This window comes from Doryrhamphus excisus, chromosome 4 (assembly GCF_030265055.1).
Source record: "Doryrhamphus excisus isolate RoL2022-K1 chromosome 4, RoL_Dexc_1.0, whole genome shotgun sequence".
Taxonomy (NCBI): domain Eukaryota; kingdom Metazoa; phylum Chordata; class Actinopteri; order Syngnathiformes; family Syngnathidae; genus Doryrhamphus; species Doryrhamphus excisus.
The window spans coordinates 8,117,368-8,130,683 of NC_080469.1; the positions used below are offsets into that span (position 1 = coordinate 8,117,368).

General features: G+C 40.1%; 1 protein-coding gene across 11 annotated transcripts in view; it reads left to right on the forward strand.

Moving 5' to 3' along the window:
• Window positions 1-13,316, forward strand: part of LOC131128603 (tetratricopeptide repeat protein 28-like) — a 245,366-nt gene that overhangs the window by 124,935 nt on the left and 107,115 nt on the right. For all 11 annotated transcript variants that reach the window (XM_058071604.1, XM_058071603.1, XM_058071602.1 and 8 more), the window contains 2 exons: window positions 6,614-6,761; window positions 11,916-12,188. In XM_058071604.1, coding sequence (XP_057927587.1) covers window positions 6,614-6,761; window positions 11,916-12,188 — 421 coding nt within the window. The remainder of the gene's footprint in view (window positions 1-6,613; window positions 6,762-11,915; window positions 12,189-13,316) is intronic.

The following is a 13,316-nucleotide window of genomic DNA, read 5'->3' on the forward strand; positions in this document are numbered from 1 at the left end:
AACTTGGGTGTGTGATCCAACCTACACCAAAACTCGACTTAATTTCAATTTGTTTTCTAATATTGAGTTTAATACCTTTTTTTCTGAAGGAATTGTAAAGGTGCTGCCAATAATTGGCTCATTAATGTACCACCATGACCATAAAGTTTAGGTTTTGGCTCAATGTCAAAGAGATCGTGCCACCATGATCCCGGGCCTCTGTATTCCTTTGGGCTAGATATCAGTAGTCCCTCCTGGAAGATTCATAGAAAGTCACAGATTTGGCCTAAGAAATAGCCTTAATTATGAGCTGTATCTATTGTTGCTTTCATTCTGTCAAATTGAAGGACAGGAGGCCCAAAGCAGTAATCTTGCTATTTCCATTTTCCTCCCCAGACGTTCTCGCTAATTCTTCATGACCAACTGGTACCACTGTATATTAAGTTAAACAGTTGACATTTTCTACTGCACCAACTAAATGTGTCACCTTGAATGTGTAGTGTCACAGATGTGCAGTAGACAGTAGAGGTATACATATATTTTATTTCTAGGTCATCGTAGGAAAGACAATCTCCTTGTTCAGATGTACTATTAGTGTATGTCTGATCCTCCTATCCTGTCCTTTGTGCAAAGCTATTTTTAATAATACATGTTTTCAAGGATTTCAAGGATTTATTGACACTCTGCTTTTATTTCTGTACAGACCATTTGCAACCTGTGGTACCAATTTGGTTTCCATTATAATGCTGGCAGGGGTTTCATTCATTGTTGTCACACCGAACCATCTACCCTGTGGGTGATCGGAAACCATCTGCAGCAGGTGGGGAGTGGTCAGTTGTGGCTCTCCCATCTTTTATTGATTTTCACATTTGAGAGCATCTCTATTATTGCTTATCAGGTAAACATAAGCACACAAAGCTGGGGAGTCTGTTTGATAAGCTGTCTATTGCATGCCGGGTGTTCAGCTGAGTGTTTAGAAAGACATCACAGTAGTTTGGATTTTACAAATCCATTTGTGGCAGGAAACAGACGCAAATGTCAGCTCCAGTTATCTGAATGCCAAGCTGGATTGTGCAGACTCCAAGTTACTACACTATATGTTCTAATATACGCCCCTTCAACACTTGTACAATCAATAAGTAAGAGGGGATGCCTATAGAACCTAATTCTTTATCTTACCAAGACCTTTTGGGCATTCTAAAGTTCAGAGTTAGTGGGAGGGCCTTTTCTGTCCCTGTCACGCCCATGAAGACGTGGCTGGATGACTTTGTTGGGAAAAGCCTTGTGAGCCTGGACCGCAAACACCTTTGGGATGAATTACAACAAAAATTGTATCCCATTGTGTCGAAAATGTTCTTCTGGATGATGCAACACCTGCTGCTTGTTGAGAAGAACTATATGTCCTTCGTGTTAGAGTTTTCCAGAACTATCCAATACGACCAGAAAAAAACGCTAGCTTTGTTGCTAGTTGTTTTCTGAAAAACAGAATATAGAGGGGTTTGAAAAATAGCAACAAAGTCGCTCAGTTGGTAACACAGATGCCTCCCGCTATATGTCTGTATGTATGGTTTGTAGCGTATTAAGAAGCAGAGTTATGATGCCATCTACTGTACAAAGTTGGAATAGGAAGCTACATTCACAGACAGTCCCATTATAATGTGTTTTCTGAGCGAGGTTGAGCAGGTTGCTCGAAATGTCTTTGTTAGTCGTGGTAAATAGTAAATACATGTAAGGGAAACACTGCAGGTCAATTCAAAATTTCTTTTGCTCTCATGTGACCTCTGTCTTATTTTTCAGTGTTAACAGTGCAATAGTTCAAGTACAATAGCACAAGTACTATCACACTACTAGTAAAAACAAGTACTGTGGTACTGTTACTATAATAAGCGTTAGAATTAGTACAGTTCTTCCTTCATATGTAGATAGAAATGCCATATGTATCCGAGCAACTGCAGTCTGAACGGCAAGGCCATAAATATACTCACAGGTACTCACAAATGTAGGCAAAAGTTATTCATATAATTCGAAAATTATTCCAAAAAAGTGTCAGTGAAGAGGCTCATGTCAATGTCCCCCCATTCTTGGCTCTGACATCCACCCATACACTCCTTGGAACAGACTCCACAAACTGCCAAAGCCAAAAGTCTTGTTCTGTTTCTTCTTAATCTTAACCCTTTGGTTTTTGCCCCAAATGCGCAAAAAAGAGCAGAAATTGAGGTAATGTTTTCTTTCATAAGCACACAGCAGAAGACTGTGATGTCATGCTTGTACACATGTGCATAACTCCCCAGGTATTTTTTGGTATTATGAACGACCACATACCACACAAACAACAAAAATTCCGAACTGGGAATCATACCTTGCAGTGTGTATGTAGCCCAAGTGTCTTACTAATAGGAGTGTGGATCAAGAGCATGCTGCTTTATGCCAAATCACCTTCTTAAAGCTGACACTTTGAGGGATAAACAAGCGCAAACACAGACATGCTTTTCGGGCTGAGGACACCACTTTGGTTGCAGTGCACTCAAGATGAGCCTAAGACGTCAAAGAGGACATATGTCGACACATTAATCTGCTAATAGAAAAAAAGCCTCTAAAGCTTGTCTTGCACACAACTCCCAAACTTAATCTTGTCAACTTTCTGTTCAGCTGCTCTGACTTTGGGCTTTATTGCAAACAACAGTGCTGTCACCGAATGAAATGTGTCCATGTTCAATTGTGCGTTCTAAAAGAGAATGGGAGCTTATGTGCTGTGTAGTGTTTTATTTGAGCAGATGTACACACAGTATGGTGGGTCTCTAAAGTGTGTAGCGCAGTGTACCATAGTGAATTCTCTTTTTTTTGCATCATTTCCCTCTTCCTCCTAAGCACAGACATGAATATTTAAAAGTACATCAAACAAGCATTCATAAAATATTAAAAGGCTTGAGAAACAAGAAAAGCTTTTATCCTCGTTCGTATGCCTTCTCGAGTCTCGCTTTCTCTATCTCTCTCTATTTAATACACACATGCGCATTAGCAACCTTGAATTTTACCCACGGGTGAGAACGACAAGCCTTCCCACACGATCTACTCTTCTGTGGCATCAGCACATTACTGCATTAAATAGGCGAAGCTAAGATGCCGGGAGATTCATTGCAGCGTATGGATCCCTAGGCACAATTCCGAGTCTTCTACGATGGATGTTTCGCTGCACAAGATGCACAACACATGTGTGGCATTTTAGGAGTCCCTCTAATCCTTGGGGATTAAGCCTTCAGAGAATCTTTCCCTAAATTTACATGCAGTTTGGAGAGATTGTTTCTGGCTAGAGGAGCTGAGTGGTACGATTCAAAGGGCAAAGAGCTCCCCTCTCCTCCCATGTTTCCTTTCTCTGTCTGGCCAAGAGCTCGCTGTGCTAATCACTGTAGCGACACCTCCAAGCTGCTGTGTTTTTAGAAAATATCCTGTTAAGTGTGAATTTAAAAGAAGGTTGTGTCGGGGTAATATATGGCTTTCCCTCTTTCTTAAACTTTTGGATTGCAATAACAAAACCAGTACGGTGGTGGTACTACTGCCACGTTGTTCTTTTATGCGATTTAGGTGATTTTCCACTGCAGGAAGTCAGGGTAGTTGCCAGATGGCTGTAACATTTACTGGAAGACTGCTTGTGAGGTAAATTCCAAGTGTGCCAAAATAGGACAATGTGGAGGAAGCAGCAGAAGGGTAAAGTAAAGCATAACACACTGTATGATGGTTGCCTCTATTGTATGTTTTTGACGTAAATTATTTTACAATATAGCTCCACTCTGCTAGAGGTCATTCAGAAGTACCAGCCAAGATTGGGTAATTATTGTAGGGTCCTCAGTACAGCCTTCACCCCGTGGAGTGGAACACAGACCATTTCTCGTTCTTTTGCTGCTTCACCCTGTCACGGTTTTTCAAAAATATATTAGTTTATAAATCATACCTTTTTGTGGTTGAATACAGCCTATTATTAGAAAAAATACCCTTATTGAAGCTAAATTTGTATAATTCTTTCCCAAATTAAGCATTTTAAACATACAATGGCTAAATGAACTAAAATACAAATATAAGGCATTCAGAAGATTCATTTAAAGACACTGTGAATGATATGTAGTATTTTACACTGGTCATTAGATGTCAGTCATGTTACGGTAATGTCTTTATTGCAGGTTTAAATGATCTCACAGCAAGCTGAAGTAACCCACGCCAAGCTAAAACTCAACTCTTAACCTTTGACAAAATTTCTTCTGTGCCCGTCACTCTGATCCATTAAAGAACACATTTATAGCAACACAAATTACTTTCTGTATATTGGCTAATACGAGTGTAAAGGTGACAATAGTGTTAGTTCATGACTAGAGGGCTGTAATAATGTTAAACCTTGTATTTATCCATCCATCCATCCATTTTAGGAATCCTACTTCCTGGAAATTCACTTATCACAGTCAGATCTGGAAGCAATGAACCATGATAAACGAGTGATTACTGCATTGCGTTTTGTTGCTCTTCAGTCTTTCATTTGGCTGTGACAGTTTGCGTTTACATTTCTTGTCATCGCTTGAATTATTATTCACTTATTATAATGTAAATTCAAGGCAGTGTATGTTTTATGGGGAAAACTGCTTGAATTGAATTGTTGGATTACGCCATAGTGGAAGTTATATTGTGTGTGTGCGTATGCGTGCAACCACATGATACGCTGTGAAGGCAGTGGGAGATTAATGAAAGAAAAAGCAAATCTTACACAGCTATACGGCACATTGATTCTGTCATTTTTGCAGTGGCTGGTTCATTAATGCATTTATTCTTGTGCTTGTGTGTGCAGTATTTTAATGCACTCTCTCTTAAAGAATCCTCTTTAGCTGTGTGTAGCAGAGCACAAGGTAGAAGAAAAGGATAGCAATTTCTGTTTGATATTTTAGGCATCTTTTTTTTCTCTCCCAGTCATGGCACGCCATTTAAAAGAATAAAGGCAAAGACCTCTTGGAGCACATATTGTAGGCTAAATCTAATCAAAAAGAGAAGTGCTTTTAAATGTCTTTTGTTCCCCGGGGTGGAACGTTTGTGGGCCTCTCTGCTCTCACCAGTGCGTTCTGCCCAAACTCCACTAGATGCAATTATTATCGAGCGGATACCCTGGCCAACATTGTCCTCATACAATAACACTGTTAGGACAAAGATTAATGCCCCAAATCATATTTCTGTCATCTTGCCATTTTCAATGGGGTTGTGATGCAAGTGGAGAGATGTCTACCCGTAAAGGGGGCAGCAGGTCTGGAGAGATTACTCGTCAGAGGGGTGCGTGGAACGGGGCGTGCTTGGATGGGTGTAAAATGAATCACTGGTCTCCACAAATTCAATGTCATGTCTAATTTTTGCTAATCCTCTCGCCCCTTTCACTCTCACTTTCTAACTTCCTAATAGAGAAGCTTGTAAAGACTAATGAATAGACCTCCTAGATGCTAATAGCAAATTAGTCCTTGTGTCACTTTTGGAGCTGCCGCAGTGACAAGCATTGCCAGATGGCTGCTTGGTCTGCTGTTGCCCCACATGCAAGCACAAACATCACAAAATTCCAGAGAAGGAAAGGTTAGAACTCTTGCTATGGTTAATTTTTGTTCTCGCGTTTGGCACAGCCCCGTCCGTCGTCTTCCTCACACTTTCGTTTTGTAAATGTGTACTTCCAACATTTTTCACACAGACAGTTTGCTGGCTTTTGGGAGGATTTAGTGGTTTGGCTTGAAAAGATCGAGCTGGATGAAGTTCAGTTTCTCTCTGCTACTGTTGGTAAACTGCATCAGAATCAGCTATAAAATATTAAACTTTGGCTACGAAAGCACTAGCTTAGACATTCAATCCAGCCTCAAAACTTGCAGCGAGGTGAATATATGTTAATATGCTGTATAGTACAACACACACGCAGTAGATGCAGCTTAGAGAAACACCTTCTCTCGCCTGCTGGCCTCTCGTCCTCGGCTGACGACCAGGCTCAAGACTACACCGTGAATCCAATTAATTTTGTTGCATTTGTAGCCCTGTGTTTTGATGGAGAATTGCATGTCAAGTGCTAACTTCCGTCCAAAGAGCTATAAATTGATCAAGACGCCGCCAGAAGGGCTGCATAATTCTGTCTTATTTCTTCTGCATTTGATGCAGGCAATGTCTGTTTGTTTCAAGAACAAAATAGAACACAAAGTTTCCATGTTCATGGCTCTTGTACTCTCCTGAAGTAACAAAAATACATTGTCTTGTGTTATTTTTTATAACACTCTGACAAAGGGAATGTTCGTGTTTCAGTATTTATGCACATTTTTCAGGGAACCATGGGCTGACAGGAATAACTCATTCTCCCTTTCCTCTCTATGAACTTTCCTTTTAATGCAACCACATATTTATCTGTGCTCTATTAGTCTGGCTGTCCCTTTCATGGAAAGCATAAAATTATTTACAAAATATAAAATAACTGTAGTTCCCAAGAATGCAGCCAGCCCAAATGGAACACATTGACGTGCAAAGTATTATCCTAGTATTAACAAGTACAAAAAAATTAGGTAAAAATGTGAATTGTGGAGTAAAATGCACCCTATAGCTGCCATGCCTTACGTTTGTTTCCTCTACTCTTCCACAGGCATACTTTCGACAGGGTGTTGCCCTACAGTACCTTGGTCGCCATGCCGATGCACTGGCTGCCTTTGCTTCCGGGCTGGCCCAAGACCCCAAGAGCCTCCAGCTACTGGTGGGCATGATAGAAGCTGCCATGAAATCTCCTCTACGGGGTAAGAAAATCATTACCATGCTGTTTATGTATGCATATGTGTCAGCTATGGGGCGTCTCTGTGTGTGACTGAGAGAGCCTGTTGGTCTGTCTCGCCATCTCCATAGATTTTGTCCCACAAGTGCCAAAATGTCTGAGATTATCCTCCTACTGTGTCAGTCAATAAGCATGTTTGGCTGACTGTACTTGTCACTATTTACTCATTGTGCAGGCAGGTCGGCTCTATCCGTCTTACGGACTGACTGCTGGTGTCATGTACTTACCTCCCTTCTCTTAGGCCTGATGCCTGCAGTTTCAGCGTATCTTATTGTCAGTTAGTCTGATCGCTCTGGCAGATAGTTTGTTATCTTAATGAGCATCCAACACTAATGCCATTGTGTGTGCCTGTCCCTGACTAAGCATTTCCCCTAAAGCTAAGTGGTTTTATATACTGTATGGCATACTCAAGCCAAGATTGTGAATAAAATGTGTGCTTTCTGTTTATGCATCATCATTAGCTCATTGCGCAGACCTTACTGTGTATGAATAATCAGAGTGAAGCAGTCTAATGAGCCTCCAAACAAATCTAGCAATGAGTTCACTTCAGATGACCACTGCAGAGGAATTTTATATGCGTCTGCATGGACTGTGGCTGTCTTCACACTTGGTAGCTTAGCACTTTGGTCTAGTTTGCTTAGTGTGCACATCATATACTGTAGTAGTCATTAACCAAACTGTGCACTAAAACGCTGATGGCTTCAGTCACAACCTGCTTGGAATTGATGAATTCTGTGAAAAACTCAAATTTTTCTCAGTATTTGCTATGCATTCATTTTTTTATGGCAGCCCACCACTAATTAATTTTGACCGCCACAGATCGATTTGGCACTAGCTATGAAGAATTCTCCATAAGAGACGATGGGGAAAGATGGATTAGACCTCGGAGTGGGTGTCAATCACAGGCCAGTTAATCATAGGTAGCCCTGTCATGATAATGGTTATATTCAATTTTAGAATGCTAAAAAACTAAACAGGGCGCCATTATGACCCCTTGATAAATTGACATTTCCTGAAAGTGTATGTGCATCTGCACCATCTGTTAGTCCCTCTGTGCTACACAGGCCGGACGACAAGAAGCTTCACTCTGCATGTGTCTGTGTGCATTGGCTTTATATGAAACAAACACAGGAGAGAGTGAGCATCTTCTCAGCTATTAAGCCTCTTTGTGTCAGTAGTGGGGCTAAATGACTGTTAGCAATTAGCAAGCAGGTTCGGATACAGTATGAATAAAGGCACAAAAGTGTACCAGATCAGGAATTTTAATAATCTTGATTTTAAGAATAAAGTGTTTGTGTATTCTCTATAAACTGCATTATGGATTATCCCAACTGACCTTTTTCGTAGCACTATGAAGTATACTTTTTTAGTTATTTCCAAATTTTTCCACACAACAAGTTAGATATGGCAATACCAGAGAGCAGTAAATTTACATAAGTTTACTTTAAGTCATTTTTCTTTACATGTGTTTGCAAATGTAAGGGAATTATTGAGTGAGTTTTAAAAGACTAAATAATGGAGTCTCCGTTTGAATGAAATCAACTTAAGCCTTTTACTGGAACCAAAACAAGAACATGGCTTGGGTACAAGCCCGGAGTGAAGCATCATTGACTGGAATGAGTCCTCCCCCGTAGGGGAGAACTGGGGCCTTTTAATCTCTTAATTGTTTACCATATTCCCTGCAGTTTGGTGCAACAGGCTAAGGACCTCATCCGAGGTGTGTTGAAGAGATGTTTGCTAGGTTGAAGGATTAGGAAGAATGATCCTCTCAGAGAGGCTGCAGGCGTACTGGGACTATAATCAATGTTAGGCCTGTATACAGGATGGATAACCGGCATTATTCGGGTCAACATCTCCTGATAAGTGTAAGGTAGGCGAACGTGAGCACCGTGTCGCTTCCTTTAAAAATTACTCCACACTCTTTATTGTTCTCTGGTTCTACCATATCTAACTTATCGTGTAGATATACACTACCGCTCAATTTGGGATCAGTTGCAAATTTCTTTGTTTTCCAAAGAAAAACATTTTCATGCATTTCACAAACAATTTTTTCCATTACACAAACAATTAAAATTAATCAGATGATTTTCAAAGAACGATGCTATGACGATGTGATTTTGCATAGAGACCTACTATCAACAACTGTCAGTCCTCTGCATCAATCTCCAGGTATGGCTGTTAATCATTTTATAAGTTTTATATAAATAATTTTATTACTCCCATCAGAGAGCAGCACAAACTGGGTCTAACAAGGACAGAAAAAGGAGTGAGAGGCCCGGATGCACAACTGTGCAAGAAGACAAATATCTAACATTGTGTAGTTTAAGACAAAGACGCCTCACGGGTCGTCACCTGGAAGCGGCACTATATAGTACCCGTCAAACACCACTGTCAGTATCAGCAGTGAAGCGGCAACTTCAGGACTTCAGACTTCATGGCAGGATTGCCAAGAAAAAGCCATATCTCATACTAGCCAAAAAAATTTCCAAGTGATCCCAAACTTTTGAGCGGTAGTGTATGGGGTAGTAACTATAAATGCAATCTTCACTTGCTAACAGCATTTTTTTAAACTGTTGTAGAGTGAAATTCAAACTACCAAGTGGCGAAGGATGACTGTATTTCAACTTATTATCATAATTTATCTTGCTAGTAATGTCAGCTTTTTGTTTGTTTTTTTTCCTGGCAGCAAAGCTTTAACTTAATATTACATTATTATAATATTATTTCCCCCCTATTCATGTTGTGTCACATACTGTATAATTCAGCTTGCTCTCTGTGGCACACGGGTCTTGCTAAGATCAAGGTTTCTGCTCATTAGACCAGATGCAAGCAGCTGTTGTGCTCTCATGTGACTCATACTGTATTTGCCACAATAAAGGCCTCACACACAAGTGGAAAGTAGAGCGATCTCAGCTCGCACTCCTTACAGATCATTCCAACAGATGTTTTCTGTTTTTATGCCAATATTATCTCCATGTGGCTCACAGAACATGTAGACGCAAGGCCCTAATTGCATGGGTGATCCGATTGATACCCGAGATGCAGGAATAGTTCGATTGATAGTTAAATATTACATTGTTTCCCACTAATTACTAAATGGGCTTTCCATCCTAGTCGATCCTTCCATTAAAGAATGGTTTCACACCATGGCACCTATTGACCCAGGCAGGACGATTTGCCATGAAGAAAGACTGTCCTCTTAACTGGAGGCAGTAATCCCTTTGTTAATTACGATCAGAGCCCGTGAAGTTAAATCAGAGAATGACCAGATCGCACCAGCCCGTTTGGTTGATGCAAGCAGCTGTTTTAAAAATTAAACATTGTCTTTGTAACTCCTTTTTACCCACTTGTTCTTTGACTTTGGGGGGCTGCCTCACATCTAATATGATAACCCATAACCAACCCAACATGAACACAAACATGCACACACATGCACGATTAAACTTCATTACAATACATACACAGGGGTGCCTACTTGCTGCATACCTTGATACCTTGAGACTCCAAAGCAAGGATATCCATCCTGCCATGTTTGACTCGGCATAATGAAGCTCATTTAAACATCATTTTGATTGTGACAATGTTCCCTTACTTCATTAATTGCACTCGTGAGAAATAGCGAGTGACTTGTCTTTGAGGTGTGAAAATTATCCTTTTGTCCCACTGCACTCATTTTCATTCGGCTAAAACAATCACCTTCAGATAACAGTCATATCTCAAAGATAACACGATTGGCTTATAAATGAGCCTGCATGAAATCACAAATTTAGTCTCTGTGATCAAATTAAATTCACATTTGACTCAGTGAGCGTGGAAAATAACTTCTTTTGTTAAAACTAGCCTGGATAATTTGTCTTACATTGATTCATCTTTTTGCTTCCCATGTCTCTTATGTCTCATTAGTTTGACAATACCATATAGTGCTATTATATACTGTACAGTACAGTACATACGGTATATGTGATGCTTCTGTGCACACCATTGACCTCTGTATAATTTCATATGCTGCATGTTCTTGTGTGAAATAATACACTTGGGGGTTTGTCATAGAGTACCTGCCCTGCCTCTTCATGAATGCAACATCCTTAACTCATTTTCCTCAACGTTGAATTTATGACTCAGCTCTGTGTGAAAAAAGGGAGTAAAACAGCTTTTTGTGAAAAGATACATTTCAACCATAACTTTGAAACACATTTAGCCATATATATTTAGAAAAGAAATCATTTTAAACTGTACTCTGCGCATGCACATGTGTAAAAATGTGTTAAAATTTCCCTTCAATGCGTAACCTTTTGCATGCTACATTCCTCCATCCTTTTCCACTCCCCACTTGCTGTAGAGCCTGTTAATGCATGGTAAAGATACATGCCGGGCTCTTATCAAATGCACTTTTTATAGCTTAAAGGAGCACGGAAGATTATATCGTCTATTAGTCGTCTAGTGTTTTTGCATCATCACATCTTTTTTGCCTCTCATGCAAATCAAACGTAAAAGACATATACATGTGACCGAAGGAATCAAACCCTTTAGTGGTTAAAACCAACGGAGATGTGATATACAACAGAGGGTCATGAGAATTAATTGTCCTCCGGATGCACATGAATGCAAATATATTGGGCATCCACAAAAACATCAATAGAAACAAAAAGTTGACCCAGTTGTTCAATGCTGGTGTCTGCCAGAGGGCATGCTATCTGAAGGGGCTGTGAATCCTCAATCCCATGCGGCCAATCATTGATTTATGTCCATTGTGTGCATTTTCAGCCTCTTCAAAGGTCACCTTGTGTTTCTCTAGTCTGCATTGCTATGCATCTCCTACTTTTTACATTGCACATTAGTTGCCTGCAAACTTGTGCAATTTGTATTCACCACTGCAGAATGTTACAGAATGGAAAGTATTTTGGTTTCATGTAAGTAGCAGGGCAAGCTGTCATTCAGTGACACACAGACATTACTGAAGGAATGCAGAATTGGAATGCAGGCAGCAGTTTGTCATAGTGGGTACACATGGACCAACGTTAGATATTGTTGTCAATCAGCATGTCACCACTGGGTTATATTTTGGTATTTTGTGCAGTCCCCTTCTAATCCCAGCCTCACTCATGTCCCACCTGCACAGAGTCACTAGAACCCACCTATCAACAGCTGCAAAAGATGAAGCTGGACAAGAGTCCTTTTGTGGTGGTGTCTGTGATCGGCCAGGAGCTGCTGACAGCTGGCCACCACACAGCTTCTGTTGTGGTTCTGGAAGCTGCTTTGAAGATCGGCACGTGCAGCCTCAAACTACGTGGCTCCGTCTTCTCGGCTCTCAGCAGTGCCCACTGGTCCCTGGGCAACACCGAGAAGAGCACTGGCTACATGCAGCAAGACTTGGAGGTGGCCAAAACCTTAGGTAAGGTCAAATGATGAATGTCATTATTGTTCATTTTGAGATAAATTGATTGAGGTTCCGTCATTTAAAGGTTGGGACAATAAAACAAGATTGTGTTGGCTACATAATAATAATAGTAATAATAGTATTATCGTTATAATTAAGTTTCTCACCAATTGGCTACCGGAAGTTTTCTTTCACAAATTTGTCAAGAAAATAGAAAAAGCCATCAAACTACAGTATTTGTATGGGCATAGAAAGGACAATTTTTGGACATCCAATTAGAGCCAATCAAATCATCAAGTAGAAGTAAAACTACTTTGCTCAGCCCAACATGCAGCTTGTAGCCCAAGATGGGTTGAATGTGCCTTTTTTCTACCTTCTCTACCTTCTATAGTCAGTTGCACAACTCACTGACTGGGTTGCCATTGTCTGCCAATGTAGCTCTAAAAAAACTGCTTCAATCAGTATATTTACATTGACCAAAAAAACCCCAACACATTATTGCATGAATTGGCTTAAAACCAGCTTTTTAGCATGCATGTAAACATGTTAATTAAATTCCCTTTGCCTTTTTAAAGATCGCATTAAGATATCTACATTATGGGATTGGAAACTGGTTCTCTCGTGCATGTACATGATGTGCTACCAGGGCAGAGCCAGCCGTCGTTTTGCCAACGCGCCAGTCTCCACGGCAGGATATAGCCCAAAATTAATTGTGGCCAGATGGGTCAGGATTGTGTAGAAATTGATGAATGTTTGCTGTATTTGCTGTATTTCAGTATGTGGAATCAAATTATGGAACAAATTGAGTAAGGAACTTAATGCACTTGAATGAGTGAATTCAAGAAAAAATACGAGCTGTTGATTTTTGCAAAATACACGGAAGAAGAGTCTGGAACCTATCATGTTATGTTCATATGTTCAGTTATCATATGATTGTAAAAAAAAAAAACAACAACACCTGGAATACAGGGACTGAATAAATATACTGCAATAGAAACAGGGATAGGAATTTAATAAGCTCTGCTTCTTCCTACTCCTTTCGGATGTGTAAAGCTGTGAATTTAAATGAATTATCTAATGTATTCATTTTTAACTCGATGCATGTTCAAATAAATGAAACCATTATCATTTGAAATTGGAACC